The sequence below is a fragment of the Colossoma macropomum genome, unplaced genomic scaffold (assembly GCF_904425465.1).
Source record: "Colossoma macropomum unplaced genomic scaffold, Colossoma_macropomum, whole genome shotgun sequence".
Taxonomy (NCBI): Eukaryota; Metazoa; Chordata; class Actinopteri; order Characiformes; family Serrasalmidae; genus Colossoma; species Colossoma macropomum.
In genome coordinates this window covers 5,796,829-5,815,798 of record NW_023494805.1, presented here as the reverse complement: position 1 = coordinate 5,815,798, position 18,970 = coordinate 5,796,829, and the positions used below count along the sequence as shown (strand labels likewise).

Genomic DNA, 18,970 nt, shown 5'->3' with positions numbered 1-18,970 from the left:
GGACCAATGAAAGTAGTGCGCACCTTCAAAATGTCCAATCAGGTATGACACAGGGCTGGCATTTCCACTGAATAGACCTCATTACTTCACTGCCTTATTGTCGAAGCAGCGACAATGATCACACTCATCACCATTCTCTGTCTATTTATAACAGGTAAGTGAAATTTTGAATTTGTTTATATAAAATACGAAATACTGTACAATATATTTCTACTGCAAATGAAAGTATTGCACACTTTTTTTTCAGTGAACACTGACATCTCTGAGGTTCAGGTACAAACTGTGAGGAGTGGAAGTAATGTTACTATAAAATGTGACCAGATCACAGACAAAGACCATAAAAATCTTTTAGCTTGGTATAAGCAGAGTTTAGGAAAAGTGCCAGAGTATGTTATGAGATTATTTGGGGAATGAAAGGAAACCCAGATTTACACCAGGGTTTAGCGATGGACGTTTAACTCTGGATGAAGAAGCATTTGGTCTCAATATTAATGGAATAAAGGAAGAGGATACAGGACTATATTTCTGTGGAAAAGTAAAGCAGAATGCTGTAGAGTTTGGATCTGGGACTCTTTTACTTTTTCAAGGTAAACAGCTCTCTCTAACTTTACTGTAATATCTGTAACTTTTACTTCCATTCATTTCATTCCAAGATTTTAAGTTCATTTCTGTTTATGAAGTTTTCATGTCATTGTTGTTAGTATTATTTCTGTTTTGTTTTTGTCAATTTATTTCAAAGCTGAGAAGACTGACCGACATCCTATGACTGAAATGGTGATCAAGACAGGAGAGTCTGTTACTCTCCAGTGTTCAGTACGATCTCTTACTTCAAACTGTTCAGGAGAACACAGTGTGTACTGGCTCAGACATGGATCAGGAGAATCTCATCCAGGAATCATTTACACTCATGGAAACAGGAGTGATGAGTGTAAGAAAAGCGCTGAGACTGATTCTCCTACACAGAGCTGTGTCTACAAACTCCCCAAGAGAAACCTCAGCCTCTCTGATGCTGGAACTTACTACTGTGCTATGGCTGCATGTGGACAGATACTGTTTGGAGATCTAACTAAAGTTACTTTACAAGGTGAGACTTTTGATAGAATAGAGCTTCTGTTCTGTGATGGAATTTATCTGCATGCTAATGTTTTACAATCAACTCTTGTTAAAGAATACATCATCTGACACTAAAGCAAGGTATTTGTGTTCTATAATTTCAGAAAATAACAGCTGGATTGTCATCGCCTTGTCAATATCAAATTTTATATCCATTATTGTGATCATGGTTCTGATTGGATTTCTACTTATGAGTCAACGAAAAGGTTTGTTTTGGTTTTTACGCTCACTATATAACTATTTTACTGAAATTTAAATCACTTAATGCATGCAAACATTGCTTTTTTCTGTTGTTGTTCTGTAAAGGTGCTGCAAACGCCCAGCTAAGCCACACTAATCAGGTAAACATGTCTATCATTAGTGTTTATGTTTCTTGAAATAAACACAGATCTGTCCTTGAATCTGCAGAAACTGTTTAAATATTTGCTGGTTACACATTTCTTACTGTACTTGTAACACATGTTCTCCATGTGGTCAGTAATGGATTGTAATGATTCTTGTTGAATCTCAGGTTGTGGATGCAGAAGGCTTAACCTATGCTGCCCTGAACTTTCTTAAGAAAGGTCCCTCCAGAAAGCAGAAGGAAAGTCAAGACAGAGCTGATAGGAAACGAGTACGGACAGCATCACCACAATGTAATTATCACCGCAGTGGAACATTTCTATTTCAAATACCACTCAGTCATGTTCAGCAAGCAAATCTGTACACAGGTGTTGATTGGGATGGGGGTGCAAGGTTCATGTTTCTTCCCAATGTATCATTGTTAATTAGCTTTTTAAAAGTGTGTTGTCCGGGAGTCCAAGAGAGCACAATCGACCTCGCTCTCTCTGGATGGGTAGGATGGCCCCCCCATCACTCAACGCGATGCTAGTCAGCGCAGGCGTCTGTTAGCTGCCGTAACAGATCTGGCGGTTGGCGCTTTCCTCCGAGCGTGTTCGGCTGTCCGGCGACGTTGCGTGAGCGGCAGTTCGAAAAGAAGCGGTGGCTGGTTTCACAGGTCTCGGAGGAAGCCTGTGTTAGCCTTCACCCTCCTAGCGTTGATAGTATCATGTGACTGGGGGAGTCCTAACTAGCGGGTGGAATTGGAAACGACTAAATTGGGGAGATAATTGGGTAAAAATCCAGAAAGTGTGTTGTCATTGCTTTTGGTTCAGTCTGTAACAGACAGAGCTAACTTCACTTTTAATGGAAAACATATAACACGTAATCCAGATACAAAAATTTAACAGTATTCCTTTGCAGTTACAGAAGATCACAGGGTATTTTTACATCACAGGGTAATAGTGTAAATACCACCAGGATTACGTTCAAACCCAAAGTCATCTCCATTCACCAAAATTTGCAGTCTTAATGATGTCCTTTGAATTGTGTAGATTTTAAGAGTTTTTAATTTGGGGTAGAATGTGGGAAGGAGGGCCCAGGAGAGGTTTCTGAAGAATACCCCTCACAAGCAGTGGTGCACAATCTACAGAAATTTAGCATTTTATTTTTATTGGCTGAACTAATATCTCTGATGTTTTTCTAAAGATATTTGAATCAGGCTTTTAACCGGCAGACCAGCCAACATCAAAGTACACTACAAAGTACAATAAGATGTGTCACCATGAACTACACAAAAAGCTGGTGACGCCTGTGTGTTCAGTTGTGCATGTGCAGTACTCAGATCTAACGGTAACAGGCAGCAGCGTTTAGACTTCTGAAAAACAAAAGAAGACGAAGAGTTTAACCAATCAGGTTTTATCCCTCTCAATCTTTCTACTGACTTCATCTAACCTGCTCCACAAAGGAGGACGGTGCTTTTAACTCCTCCTTTGCAAAGGTCAATTGGCTGGAGTGGCTATGGAATATGGAACTTAAGTTAAGGCAGACCTGCCAACCTTTGGAAAATGTAACCTGAGCGAAATGTTACGTAATTTGCAAGCTAGCTTGCTTGTTCACCAGGCGTTTAAGTTGGCAAAGTAACATTAGGTTATCTTGCCCATGTACCACAAATTGTTAACGTGACTTTTTCTAGTACCTTACAGTTCAGCCCTTAAAGGCCAAAGTTTTATTACGCACTTCTATAACCTAAGAATAGCTCAACTGCTTTGCATTGAAGTCCTTGTATTTACTGTATAATAAGGCTTAGTATGTAATAAGCCTGGTATTTTAAGGGGTTAAAGTAAACATGATATCAGATGAGGAGGGCACTGACAGGGACAGAGAGAACAGCAGGCCTAAAAAACCTGAAAAAGAAGCAAGTCTATGCCCCCCCAGAACTTCTTCACAAACTATCAGGAGCAGTAGATGTGCCTATGTGATGTGTGCCTATATAAGCTGATTCAATTATTTAATTATTGAAGAAAATGTAAATCCTTAATAGCAACTTCAGTTTAATTCATAATTGACAGTGTTTTACATCATGTTTTGCTTTTTTAAACAATACAACATAAGTTAAATACTTGAAAAGTAAAACATGTTGAAATACACAAAGTAAAGACTTTCCATTTTTGTTAAATAATTGAATGAGTAAAATTCATTTTTGGTTATCAGTTTGTATAAACACACATCATACAGTTAAAATGGTTTTACTCAGGTGTACTGAAACTTTTGACTTACACTGAACATTATAGCCCAGTGCAGTAGTGCAAGTGAGATTTTAGAATCAGGTCAAATTTTGACTGGTCACTTTTTGACTGGTCAGTGACCAGTCAAAATTAAAATTATGAAGGAATGCCACATGGAGGGGAGAAAACATTTTAAAGTGATGGTGGTTACAGATTCAGTCCCTAGAATTAATTCATTCTTCCTATAAGCGCATGATTCGGACAGAATTCGGACAGAAACCCTTTTGACTGCATTTTGACTACATTCACTGCCGGAAAACTGTTTAGGAAGATGTTTCCTATTAGTGAGATGCCTAAACAGTATGGCTGTGTCATAACCAATACAGTCTGTATAGTGAAAACACTAGCCAGGAACGATGATGAGTGCATTACAAAAGCAGGGAAGCAGATCTCCATACAGCCTTGCTACAGATGCGAGCACAGATATGGAGGACATAAAAATGTACCCCTTTGTGTTTTTTTGAAGGCACAATGTCCACACATCTAACTAGTTGGTTGTGCCTGCCATCTAAAACCCCATTCAAGACTTTCTTTTCATGATTTATTAATATCTGGACAAAAGCAGCAAGAGAAAGTCAAGTCCACATAACATACAGATCATGGGTTATGCAGAGGTGAGGAAGACCCTCAAGCTGGCCTCCACAAGTTGGCTGTCTCTGGGCCAGTGTGTGAACCATCTACTGCAACAGTGGGATCGTCTTACTGCTTTCTTTGAAAATGAGGTGGATGCAGGAAGAAAAAGAAGACTGAGCCCTCAGGTTCCTCCAAGTTGCCAAAGTCTGCATCTGGCCCTCCCCAGAAGTCTATATTCACACCATCCACCAGCATGCCATCTACACTGCAGCCCAAGCTCTCCTTATCTATCCCACCAAAGCTGCCCACACATCCGTCTCGTCCCACCCAGAACCCTAAAGCCATGCCTTTTACCAGCACACTAGAAGTTAAAGCTCTTGCACACCTTGGTGCAGATTAACTTAAACAGGTTCCTCTTTAAGCAAAATGAAAATGGAAAAAGAGCTGAAAAAAAGAACCAAGAAAGAAGAGAAAATGGATATGTCAGAACTTGAGAAGATACTTTAGCTCCTTACCACCCCAATGTCAAAGGTGTATTCACTCTTTTTGAAGAGAGCCATACCTGTGTTCGACATCAGCAACCAAATACTTTAAAAAGAGAGGCCATGCATACATATCCTGCTTCTGACATTGGAGCTGCACCTGCTAAAAGGTATTGCTTTCATTCTGTAAGCCACAGCATGTGATCACTGTGATCAATGAAGTTGGTAGAGGATTCAAGCCAATCAGCACAAGGGAAAATGAGCTACCTCATGAGGATCTCTCAACTGTCCATGACAACCTTTATCCAAAGTCATGGTAACCTAGAGGCAGAGCTGTTTTTCAAAGATGTGAGGAAGTTCTTTTCATCTGCAGCTGACGACATGTTTACCAAATTTTCATTTGGGGAGGGGCTGCTTATGCATGCTGTTGTGGCAGAGGCAGTCTGAAATTCCATTCTCTCTGGTTTTTTATCAGCCTCTTTCTTTCTATTCTGCCTGAAGAGGTCACTGTGGATCAAGTGGAAGATGAGTTCAGGATATATCAAACCGCCAGCTTTGAGGACAGCACCCTCAGCAAGTTCACTGATGAGGCCTGGCAAGACATTGGCCTGTTAAAGAGGGGAGGCATGGAGATTTCGTCTATAGCAAAGTTGATATCGAGATGATTTTCAATCTTGTCACCAAAAACAAGACCAAATACACAGCCAGCCTGAGCATTGACAACATAAGTGCCTTGGTGACAAGAAAGGTGAACACGGCTGCAATTGGCAATGTGTGTCACATGGAAAGCTTCAGTGATGCTCAGATGCATCAGAAAGGCCAAGTCGGCAAGCTATGAGACAAAGCAGTCAAAATCAAGTCCCACTGCAAGTAGAGGTGATGAATAACGCAAAATGGCATCTCAACAGTCAAATACGTGTTTAAAAGGAACATAACATGCCTTAAATGCAAATATAAATGTAAATACATAAATATAAATGTCTTTTTATTAATAGAGTTATTCTCCAGTATATATGATTGCATTGTTTTGCTCATAGACGATTTATAGTGAATAAGTGAAGTGGTGGTATGTGAACTAAGCGTTACACTATTGTGCTGCCTAAAATATTTTCCCAAGGTTAGCAGGTGTGAATTTGGTTTTCCATAATTCTACAGCAGCAAGCTGATCTGATCTGGCAGTAAGCCCTTTTATTCTCATTTGTTGCTATGTAATGCTGAAGTAGGCTAACATTATTTACCAGTTCAGCAACATGGAAAGAGTCTCCTGAGCAGAAAAGTTGGTTTCATTTTCACACGTATGGTATTTTTCTTCAATAGTTTTCAAATGATGTGTGCAATATGTTAATATTTGTGAATTATCATTTGTAACTAAGACAATCAACTCCTACTTATGTTTCCTGTAAAAGTAATGCATTTTGATTTCATTAATCTCATAGGACATGCTGACTTCTGTGTACTGAAGAAGCCACTGAGGGCTGAGGGAGCATCTACAAATTACGATCATGAAAGTCCTAGCAAACAGCACCGATAAAAAACCTTATGAACTGGTAGATTTATGTTCAGATAGAACACAAATGATGGGCAGTCAGAGTTTGTAGAATGCTCTTTATTTATAATCATTGTTGATGAAGGGTCTCAAAGTAAGATTTATAGTAGAGTGATCTTTATCGTGTTGTAAACAATGTTTTTTTTTTTACCAAATAAGGCAAATAAGGAAGATATGGGGGCCACATAAGTCCCAAGAGAGCAGTATAGTTTTTTTTTCCAAAGTACTTGATCATTTTACAGTAATGACTTGTTTCTCTGTGTTTTAGTATCAGAACTTTTAGTCTCAGTGTACCAAATAATTTTTATTGTCCTGTTAAAATTATGATCTGGGCAGCTGCCTTGATTTCTGAAAGTGTCACCTTCTTCACTCCTCATGAGTATACATGTCTAAACTCAAACAAATTATACTGTGCAAATGTGTCATCTTTATGTTTGAAACATTTCCATATATTGCTCCCCCTAGATTTAACCGTTTCTGTAAATGTCAGTGATTGTTTCTTTGAGGCTCAATATTTAAGTCACTGCAAGCTTTAGGCCTGCTCTGGATTAAAGGAGACCAAATCTGTAGCTGTTAGCAACAGCTAGCTAGCTAATTTAGTAGATCTAGCAGATTTCTCATCTAAAAGATTGCTGGTAATTTCAGAGCAAAACTTCTACATCTAATTTATGTATGTTTATTTGACACTATACTGATCTAAAAGACAGTAGATCAGAAATCTGTATGTGTGTAAATGGCAATGAAGACAAAAAACCTGGTATTAGAACTTCATAGCGAGAGTGTGATGTTAAGGTTTTAACATGGAGAAAATCAGTCTGATATTTCATTGTTCTTGCTTAACCAATTGCAGTGTCTTAATAGGGTTGAATATACAAGCAGCTAAACAAACTCAAAACATATAGTAGATTATTCTGTACAGTGTATGCTTACATGTTTAAACTATTTAATAGCTCTTTCAGATCTAGATTCTAGCTTCTATCAGTTTTCTCTCTTTTATCCATGAGCTCACGTGGAAAAGCAAATAGCTTGTTGATTGGAAATATACTGTAATAAAGGCTTTATAATAGTAAAGTGCATGTAATAACACCTTAGTCTCCATTGCAGGGGTTGGTGAACCATCTTATACAAATGTTAATGTTAATGAAGTTGATGAAGTAGCCCATTACAACACTGCATTATCACTGTGAATAGTTTTGGTGAGAGAGATTTAAAGTGCAACATGTCTGTATAATATATTATTATCGTAGATTGAATTACAGTATTACTATATAGTTATACAACGCTGTATTTATTATAGTTAAAATACTATATGACCAAATAATTTGTTTTCAAGGTAAGAAGGTCTGCATATTTAATAACTTTATTGGCACATTCCTAATAATATATTCTTGGCTGTATAAGGTCGCCTCTAAGTTGAAATGAAACCCACGTCATGTACATCAGACAACTGAAGCGATGCATCAACATGGGCATAACTGTTGAAAGGCATGATTTCGTCAGTCAGGCAAGGTTGTATGTAATCAGTTAGCACTGGATGTGTTAAAGTTTGTACTGACCAGGACGCCACTGTAGAATTCACTATCTGAATATTTGAGATTATTTTTTTTCAATAATCTGTGTACAGACTCATCTGTATATTAATTGCAAATGTCTTATTCTGAATTGTGAATTTGTGAATGTTTTTTGTGAATTCATTTTTCAATAAAATCATTGATGGATGATGTGGAAAAATGAAATCTGTATTGTGTGTAGCTTTAATTAGATAGACTAAAACTCAAGTTACCTTCTGTGAGTCTTGTCTTTGTAAATTCTATGCATATATTATTTATAAACATAGTACCAGACTCTCTATTTACATTATTCCAGAGATGTTGGATTGCGTGTTATCTATAATGTCTAACTGATCATACAGTACTTTTGTGAGTCATTAAGTAGCAGAGCAGGTCATTCCTTTTAAAAGAGAAATATTTTACTCACTTTATTATATTTCTCTGTGCTCACTGAAGGACAACTGTAGAGAGTAAAAAACAAATAACACCTTAACTGCATCTTTGCATGATGTGTTTTTTTTTTACAGTCATTTACTTCTCTGTGAATAAAAAGGCCATTTTCTGGGTGTTTGGCTAGATTTTTAAGCTTGTAATCTCTCATTGTCTGTCTTGATGGAGGGGGCGGAGTAGGGGGTGTGGCCATGGTGCCATGTTGGAGAGCTCAACAATGGGTGCAGCAGAGGATAATATAAAGAGATAATACATATTGGACTTTTTAATTATTTACACTGAAATACAGTTTAGTGCCTGATACAGTGACTAAATCATGAACATGTGGCAGCCAAGTTTATCATAACACAGCTTAATGTTGTTTAACACAGAAACACTGTAACTGAAGCTGTAATTATTATTATTATTATTATTATTATTATTATTACCCATTGCCACTGCTAAGAGGTTCGTAAGCATCTTAATGGAAATGTCACTGTTATCTTAGCACCAAGCTAGAAAAGTGGGGTAAAGTGCTACTCTCTTTCCACTAATGGGCAGAGTAGAGCAGGGGTGCACAACTCTGGTCCTGGAGTGCCGGTGTCCAGAGCATTCTGGTCATTTCTCTGGTCAAGCACACCTGATTACACTCATCCGTTAACTGCCAGGTTTAGTACATGTGTTTGAGCAGGGGAACTACCAAACTGTGCTGGATACCGGCCCCCCAGGACTGGAGTTGTGCACCACTGGAGTAGAGGGTGCCTGATAAATTGCACGGCATCACATGAGCTATAATCAGAAATTATAAACCTACAGAGTGCACCACTAGGTGTGAATGAAAACTATTTTGAGATCAACATTGAGAACAACAACAATTACTCAATTTAAATCACTGTTAACATGGTACGATGGTCCATGCTCCAAATGTTTTTGATGCCTACCGCAGAGCCAAGTGGGTCTGAGATTTTAAATGTAGTACAGGGTGATTCAAAAAGATTCATCTGATTTCAAAGCACCATATTTTACAACCATGAAGCACCTAGGAACCAATTACATACCAATTGAAAGAGGGGGTCATAGAGTTTCTGACTGTCCCTGGAAGATAGCTCCCTTCCAAAAACGTTTTGCGTTCTCCACTTCAATAAGAGTGAATCTTTCATAACTCTGCAACGTGATTTTTGTCGGCAGTGAACCTCCAACAACTCAGAGCATTCATCTTTGGTTCTACAACACAGGATGATCTCCGAAATTGCACTGAAAGAGCCGTGAGTACAGTGACACCCGACATGCTCAATCAAGTATGGGATGAATTTGACTATCGCGTTGACGTTGTCCGTACAGCTGGAGGAGGTTCATACTGAGCACTTGTACAATTGCTTAACAGACTTTATGCTCACTTAAACCATTTACAATTTACTGCATTGTTGTGTAATGATTCACAAATGAAATAAATAATTTTGAAATCAGATAAATCTTTTTGAATCACCCTGTATATCACAACAAAAATAGTTATACACAACGAGGGCTGTGCTACATAGACAAGTGAATAAGTCAGGCCAAACATCAGTTGTGTATCTGACGAAAAAAAAGATTGTGACTTTCAACAACACGACCCATCTGAGTAGTGAATTCTCAAAGCGCTGCACTCAAACACGATTTTAGTCAAGATCAAACGCCAAAACTGGCTTTCAGTAGTAATTCTGTATAACAACTCAGATTCACAGAGCTGTTAGACAAAAGAAATACTAATTTAGAAAGATATCAGCCATTTGCTATGAGTAAGACTTATTTGTGCCCTGGTAATAAGTTAATGGTCAGTGTGTGTGTCAGTATTTCCTGTTGGTGAGGCCTGCTGCTCAAAGAGCCTAACAGGGACAGGTCATCACAGCTTCATTCTCCTACACTCATTACTTGCATTCAGTCTTCAAAACTAAATCAACTGTTCCATGTCATTAATTGTTAAAGGCATTTGTTCAATAAAAAATAATATGAGGAAATAATTTGTTGAAATGAGGTTAGTGGAACAAATGCAGCCACTACTTACAAATTACTACTTACTTGTTACATAATTACTTGTTACATCGTATGCTTATTAATTGAACACATTCCTTAATTGTGACATTACAGTGCATTTCTTTGGCATGTTTGTGAATCTACAAGTGTAACGGAATGAAACTGAACCAGCTACAGTGCTGTAAATCGCCATCAGTGTATCTACCTTTTTGGCATATTTCCCTTTACAGAAAGTATGTGATTCTACAGGCTGCTGGGATTTGCTGTTTCATTAGATCGAGGTAAACATCCTGCCCCACTGAACAGCTGCTCCCGCTCACCCAGCCTTCATACTTTTACCATCACAGCCACCTTGTCACATAAGGATGTCACTGATGAACCGGAGAGTATAAAGCTAGCTCACCCAGCCCTGATACTTTTACTACTGCATCTGCCTTTTAAGACACAGACATATCTAACGAAAAGCTATAAAGGAGAAAGGTAATGTCATAAATGACTTTGGGGGAGTTAACAACCCATCTTAGGTTAATACTAACTTATCACTGAGATCCTCATAACAGGGCTAGCAGAAATCAGCATTACCTTATTGGTGGAAAAAGGGATAAACAAAAGCTAGAACAGCTCAGCCAGTTTGCATTGAGGTCCCTATAGTTCCCGAATAGCAAGACTTAGTATGTAATAAGACTGGGATTTTAAGGGGTCAAAATGCTTGTGATAAAAAGGTTCAGTTCTTGATAACTTGTAGTTACTTATCACACAATCAAAATAAATGTGTAACTATTGTCATTTTGTTAATATACCACCACATTCTACAGATTCTATTTTAGAGAACATTACTATGAAGTAAAGATGCAGGAGAGATATGTGGTTTTGTTTGAAAAGAACTGTTTGATGTTTCTGTGTTTCCTTGCAACTGCTGGACCAATAACAGTAGTGCCCACCTTCAAAATGTCCAATCAGATATGACACAGGGCTGATGTTTCCACTGAACAAAGGACCTCAACAGACCTCATTACCTCACTGTCTCATTCCCTAAGCTGGAACAATGATCGCACTCATCACCACTCTCTGCCTGTTTACTACAGGTGAGTGACATTTTGAACTTGTTTATGTAAAATACTAATACTCTATACTCTACATAACTAATGTAATGAACTAGTTCACTGAAAACATTTCACTTTTTACAGTGAAAACTGACGTCTCTGGGCTTCAAGTACAAACTGTGAGGAGTGGAAATAATGTTGTCATAAAATGTGATGAAAACATTACCAAAGACAGTGAAACTCACAATTTAGCTTGGTATAAGCAGAGTTTAGGTAAAGTGCCAGAGTCTGTCATGAGATTGCTTGGACAAGGAAGGACGCCCAGATTTAATTCAAATTTTAAGGATGGCCGCTTCACTGTGGATAAAAACGTATTTGATCTCAATATTAATGGAATAAAGGAAGAAGATGCCGGAACATATTTCTGTGGAAAAGTAAAGGCAAATGTTGTAGAGTTTGGATCTGGGACTTATTTGTTTTTTCAAGGTAAACAGCTCTCTCTAACTTTACTGTAATATCTGTACTTTTTAAGTCCATTTATTTCATTTAAGAATTTATGTTAATTTGTGTTTAGTGTTCATCATTTTTAGTCATATTTCTGTCAGTTTTATTGGTTTACTAATTATTTTAAAGCTGAGAAGATCCATCGTCCTCTGACTGAAATGGTGATCAAGACTGGAGAGTCTGTTACTCTCCAGTGTTCAGTACAATCTCTTACTTCAAACTGTTCAGGAGAACACAGTGTGTACTGGCTCAGACATGGATCAGGAGAATCTCATCCAGGAATCATTTACACTCATGGAAACAGGAGTGATGAGTGTAAGAAAAGCTCTGAGACTGATTCTCCTACACAGAGCTGTGTCTACAAACTCCCCAAGAGAAACCTCAGCCTCTCTGATGCTGGAACTTACTACTGTGCTGTGGCTGCATGTGGGCGGATTCTGTTCGGAAATCAAACTAAAGTTAAAGTACAAGGTGAGACTTTTGAATAGATCTTTTCTTCTGTAATGGAGTTTCTCTGTATTTACAAATTTTACATGTTTTTTCTAGCAGCAACTCTTGTTTATGAATACAAGATCTGTTACTAATCCAAAGCATAACTTTCCTATCATTTCAGAAAATAATAATAATAATAGCGGGATTGTTATCACCTTGACAATACTGAATGTGATATCTGTTATGGTGATCATGGTTTTGATTGGATTTCTACTTAAGAGTCAACGAAACGGTTAGTTTTGGTTTTTAGAGTCACTGTATAACTTTCTCATCAATATTTAAATCACTTTACTACATGCAAACATTACTTAAGATTATTTTTCTGTAAAGGTGCTACAAACGACCATCCAAGCCACACTGATCAGGTAATCATGACTATCATCATTGTTAATATTTCTTCACATAAGCACAGATCTGTCCTAAAATCTACAGTACATTTATTGTATTGTATTACTTGTACTTGTAGCACCTGCTCTCTATGTGGTCAGCAATGGATTGTAATGACTTTTGTTGTATCTCAGGCTGAGGACACAGAAGTCTTAAACTATGCTGCCCTGGATTTTTCTAAGAAAAATTCCTCCTCCAGAAAGCAGAAGGAAAGTCAAAGCATGTATTCACAGGTCAAATATAGCTGATGGGAAATGGGTAAATCACATTTTTGGATGCACTGTAACCAACAGACCTAACTCTGCTAGTAATGGAATATGTGTAACATAACAGCGTTACATAATCAAAAAAAACAAAAAAACAACCTGTATTCCAGTACAGAAAAACAGACAGTGATCAGATTACAGGTACATTATAAAAGTAGGGTCATTACCAGTTTTCAACAAAATTAATTGTTTTAGTGATAAATATGTCACATGAATCATAGATTTTAAGTTTTTAATTTGGGGAAGACGAGGGTGAGAGGGTCCTGTTGTCAGGAGCGATTTCTGTAGATTCCCCCTCATGAGCAGCAATTCACTGTGTTTTATTAAGACAATCCATAGAAATGTTAGTGTTTTATTTTATTGACAGAACTGATATCTGCAGTGCTTTTCCAAAGATATTTGAATCAAGTGTTTAACTTGGTTTCCATAATGTCTGATTCTACAGCAGCAAACTGATCTGATCTGGCAGTCAGCTCTTTTATTGTCTTATGTTGCTACATACAATTCTGCAGTTTGAGTAGCTATAAAATGTAATGCTAAAGTGGGCTAACATTAACTAACAGTTCGGAAACATGAAGAGAGTCTTGTGAGCAGTAAAGTTGGTTTCATTTTCACATGCATGGTCTCTTACTTCAATAGCTTTCAAATGATGTGTGCAAAATGTTAATGTGTGTAAATTATCATTAGTTTTGGTGTAAAAGTAATGCATTTTGATCTCATAGGACACATTGATTGCTGTGTACTGCTGAAACCACTGAGAGATGAGGGAGCATCTATAAATTACGATCATGAAAATCCAAGCAAAAGGCACCAATATAAAACCTTATTAAAGCCTATAGTATAGGCCTTTTAGCACACAGAACACATGATAGCCAGTCAAAGTTTTTAGAATGCTCTGTGTTTATAACCATTGTAGATAAGAGGTCTCAAAAGATTTTTTTATACATACATGTTTAAACTGTTTAATAGCTCTTTCAAATCTACACTCTACATTTATCAATGATTTCTCTTTTATCTATGAACTCACAGGGAAAAAATAAATAGCTTGTTGATTAGAAGCATATTGTAATAAAGGCTTTATGATAGTAAAGTGCATGTGATAACACCTGTGTACAGACTCATGTGTATGTTAACTGCAAATGTCTTATTTTTTTAAGTAAATTTTTCAATAAAATCATTCATGGATCATGCAGAAAAATGAAACATGAATTGTGTGCATGTTTAATTATGAGATAAATTCAAAATAATTATCCAAGCTAACTTCGATTAGTCTTGTCGTTGTAAAATATGTAAAAGCAAAAAGTAAAAAGCCAAACTTTTGCCCCTGAGAATGTATCCTGTCTATTTGTAATGTTTTCTCTTGAAATGTGGACACAGTTAGCTCATTTTTAAGTCATCATTATATTTAAGCATTCCATTTATGCATTTCTATTTTTGTATATTCCATTCCTAAATCATTTATAAACATAGTGCCAGACTCTATATTTACATAATTGCTGATGTTGGATTAAGTGCACAATGTCTTACTGATCTCAAGATTCTGATTCTGTTGGTAGCAGAACAGAAAATCATTCCTTTTAAAAGAGACATATTTTATTCACTTTATTATATTTCTCTGTGCTCACTAAGGACAACTGTAGAGAGCAGAAAGAAAACCTTAATTCAGACTCTGAATGATGTGTTTTGACAGTCATTTACTTCACTGTGAATAAAAAGTCATTTTCTGGGTGTTGAATTTTAAATTAACGATCTCTCACTGGTTGTCTCGATGGAGGCAGCAGAGTAGGGGGTGTGGCCATGGTGCCATTTTGGAGAGTTCAACAATGGCTGCAGCAGAGGACAGTATGAAGAGATAATAGATGTTGGACTTACTTATTTACACCAAGATACAGTTTACTGCCCAATACAGTGACTAAATCAAGAACATGTGATAGTCAAGCAAGTCATTACCCAGCTTAATGTTGATTAATGCAGAAACCCTGTAACTGAAGTTTTCTACTCATTGCCACTGCTAAGATAAGAGTTTTATAAGCATCTTAATGGAAATTTCACTGTTATCTTAGCACCAAGCTAGAGAGGTGGAGTAAAGTATGACTGTATAGATATTATGGCATTGTCTTTCCATTGATGGACAAAGTAGAGGGTGGCTGGTAAATTGCGCAAAAACACATGAGCTATATTCAGAAATTATAGTGCATCACTATGGTAGGTGTGAATGACAATATAGCCAACAAATGGTAAGTACAAGGTACATGTCCCTAACAAACTGGTCTTGCATGTATTCAATCTATGTTATTCTCAGTCATGTTAATAGTCCATCTTAACTTTACTTGGTTTAGCTTAGTCTACCATACTCCACCCTACACTTGTTGTGTCTGGGTCTCTTCTTTGGCTTAGTTCTTGCTTACTGTTGGTCTATAGCTTCTAGTCTTCATAGTCTGGTCTAGTGTTTTAGTAGTTCATTTCAATTGTGAGCTTATTCAGCATTGTTAGGTTATAAATATAGATTTGTCTGCTACCTCTATCTGCCTGTTATTACATTGTGTGTAAGCATTTCCTGTCGGTGAGGCCTGCTGTTCAAACAACCTAATAGGGACAGGTCGGAAACTTTCAGATCAGAACCATTTTTTCTATCCCTGCTCTTTTCTCCTACACCCACTATAAGTTTTACCTCATTACTTGCATTCAGTCTTCAAAACTAACTCAACTACATACCATCAATAGTTAAAGTAATTTATTCAATAAAAAATGAAATTTAAAAAGCAATAATATGAAGAAATGATTTATTGAAATTAAAGGCAGTGGAACAAATATCTTGTAGACTCACAAACATGCAGTCACTACTTACAAAATACTCGTTCCATAATTACTTGTAACGTCTTATGCTTATTAATTGAACACATTCCTTTATTGTGACTTTACAGTGTATTTCTTTGGCATTTGCCTGTGTGTTTGCAAGTCTACATGTGTAATGGTAGGAAAAGGAAAGAGCTACAGTGCTGTGCATCTCCTTGATTGTTATTTCTGTTTGAATAAACAATTACACAAATTCTTAAGTTTATTTAATATAAAATCAACAAATATAAAATATAAGTATAGGCAACCTCATGTTCATTTCAATTGTTCTCATCTGACACTTGGTAATTTTCACTCACTTGTAAATTACAGCATTTTCCTGCCACTTCACGTACCTTACTTTTTAGTGTATCTGTCTTCCAAGAAACTGCAAAATGTGAAGTCTCCACCATTTGGCACATTTACCTTTACAGAAAGTATGTGATTCTACAGGCTGTTAGGATTTGCTGTTTCGTGAGATCAAGGTAAACATCCTACTTCACTGAACAGCCACTTCCACTCACCCAGTCTTCATACTTTTACCATCACAGCTGCCTTTTCACAAAAGGATATCTCTGGTTAACAGGACAGTATAATGCTAACTCACCCAGACTTCACACTGCATCTGCCTTTTAAGACACCGACATCTTTGATGAAAAATTATTAAGCAGCCAGGTATTGTCATATATGATTGATTCATCTTCTTATCTTCTTAAATAGCTTGATCCAACTAGGGTCGCAGTAGCAATAGGGAGATCAGAGAATCCCAGATGACCCTGTCCTCTGCAACTTCCTCCAGCTCATTCTGGGGGATCCTGAACCACTCCCAGGCCAATTTGGAGATATAATCCCTCCAGCGGGTCCTAGGACAACCTTGGAGTCTCGTCCCAGTTGGCCGTGCCCAGTAAACCTCCAAGAGAAGGTGGCCAGGGGGCATCCTAATCTAATGCCCGAACCACCTCAACTGGCTCCTTTCAATGTGGGGAGTAGCAGTTACACTTTGAGATCCTCCTGGATGACTGTGCTCCTCATCATGTGAAGTAGAGTGTAGCCCACCCCCCTCAAATAAAACTAATTTCTGCCGCTTGCATCTGCAATCTCATTCTTTCGATCATTACCCAAAGCTCATGACTATAGGTGAGGGTGGGTGGGGATGTAGACCAACTGGTAAACAAAGAGCTTTGTCCTGTGGCTCAGTTCCCTCTTCACCACTACAGTCCGGTTACAGCGACCACATTACTGTTGCCACCTGTCCCAGCATGGGGCCGATCTCATTCGTGGACTAGACTTCCAGATATTTAAACTCCTCCACCTGGGGCAGGCCCCTTCCCCTTACCTCGAGTGGGCATGCCATTCTTTTCCAGGTGAGGAACATGGACTCAGACCTGGAGGTGTTGATCCACATATCAATCCATTTCACACTCTGCAAACCACTCCCGTGTGCACTGGAGGCATCCATGTGATGGAGCCAAAAGGACATTATCATTCACAAAAAGCAGAGACACCACCTTCTGGTCTCCACACATAATGCCATCCAGACCTTGGCTGTGTTTTCTTGTTATGTTTTCCTCCATTGTGCAGTTTTGTGTGGAACACAGACCTTTGGCCTTACTCATCACTTTCCTGCACCTCCACATATTCAGCTGCCACACTGTCCTCAGAGTTCTCTACGTTTTCACCATTAATTACTCCTTACATCACATTACTTCACCATTAATTACTACTTTATGTGTCTCTCCAAGTAAAGTCACGATCTTCACTACTGATAAACTAATGATACTACGAATTCATGATTAAGAACAGCCTGTACACAATTCACTATGAGTCACAGCAGAAATTTAAGTGGACTACTGGTTAGGCCTAAAACCAAGGCTGCTTATTCAAAGACATGTGTAGACAGTTCTTATAAGCAATAGAATATAATATGTGCATATTAAGAGTGTCATACTATTATCTTATTATATTACATTTTAAGGTGCCAAAAGGGTTCTTTGTGGAGCAATGCCATAGAAACCCACTCCTGGATCCCAAAACAACCCTGTCAGTGGGTGAGGTGCAAGTGTGAAAGACTTATTTTAGTTGAATAAAAACTGAATTGTTCTTGAAAATGTTTCCAAAGGACACTCAAAGGGAACTGAGCCATTCAGACGTTTAAATTCTATGCAGCCTAAACATTCACTGGTAAGAGTAAGTAAACTTGGTGACACTTCATTTTGAGTGGTCCCTTTTTAGATGAAACAAACACTCAACAGACATGTCAAAAACATCTGAGGTTTAGGATTAGGTTTTGGGTTGAGTTTAAGGTTAGGGTTAGGATTAGGGCCTGGGTTAGGGTTAGGTTTTTGGTAAGGTCGGGTAAAGTTAGGTTTTGCGTAATGGAAGTAACATATTAACAATACAGCTACTTAATCTAAGTAATGTATCAACAGAACATCTACAAGATATTTACTTCAATGTATTCAGATGCTTCACTACAGATAATTCACTGATATGTTGTTGATGTGTTACTGATACTCTGTTTATTAATCATCTACAAAGGACCACTCCAAATAAAGTGTTACATAAATTTTTATTTGAGCAGGTAATTAACCACTATATCATGATGGGAATTAGCTGTACTGTAATGATCAAATAGCAACACCAGATATGACTGATAACCACTGTAGTACAGCCATAACATAATAGCTAACTAGTCGGCCATGTTAACCATGAACGTACTGGACTGTAAGTCTCTGTGGTCTTATCATCTTCTGTCAGCGACTGTCCATCACAGATATTGATGAAAGTGTACTGTTTAATGTAAAGTGTTGCCGAAAACAAATAATACCTTCATTCACTCTTTGTACAACGTGTTTTACACCGTCATCTACTTGTGAAATAAAGATCACTTTCTAGGTGTTTGTTTGTATGCTGATGATTGCACATTGGCTGTCTCAGTGGAGAGCACAGAGTAATGGGACGCTGTGACTTTTTGCTTGTTTATGCTGAAATACAGAAATGCAACATTCCCCCTGTACTGTGCAGTCTAAAGGTACATAATCTAAACAGCACAGAAAACTACTTAAAGTGGTAACAAGCAGTTCAACTGGTTTTATTCAAAGCAAATAAATACTATACATGCAAAGCAAAAT

At 37.7% G+C, this 18,970-nt stretch overlaps 1 protein-coding gene and 1 pseudogene across 1 annotated transcript; both read left to right on the top strand.

Annotated features, from left to right (window-relative positions):
- Positions 1 to 55: 55 nt before the first annotated feature.
- Positions 56 to 6,603, top strand: LOC118825983 (annotated as a pseudogene).
- Positions 6,604 to 11,357: 4,754 nt separating this feature from the next.
- On the top strand, positions 11,358 to 16,878 carry LOC118826063. Its single transcript, XM_036596951.1, has 7 exons — positions 11,358 to 11,397; positions 11,500 to 11,841; positions 11,989 to 12,330; positions 12,473 to 12,583; positions 12,682 to 12,716; positions 12,873 to 12,971; positions 16,639 to 16,878. Exons 1-7 carry the CDS (start codon positions 11,358 to 11,360, stop codon positions 16,876 to 16,878), a joined length of 1,209 nt encoding a protein of 402 aa, XP_036452844.1.
- The last annotated feature ends 2,092 nt before the right edge of the window (positions 16,879 to 18,970 follow it).

Excerpts from the sequence above, each read along its gene's own strand:
- LOC118826063 (XM_036596951.1), top strand. The coding sequence starts at position 11,358 with ATGATCGCACTCATCACCACTCTCTGCCTGTTTACTACAG. Across the intron at positions 11,842-11,988 it reads GACTTATTTGTTTTTTCAAG|CTGAGAAGATCCATCGTCCT; the intron begins GTAAACAGCTCT and ends ATTATTTTAAAG. Across the intron at positions 12,584-12,681 it reads ACTTAAGAGTCAACGAAACG|GTGCTACAAACGACCATCCA; the intron begins GTTAGTTTTGGT and ends TTTTCTGTAAAG.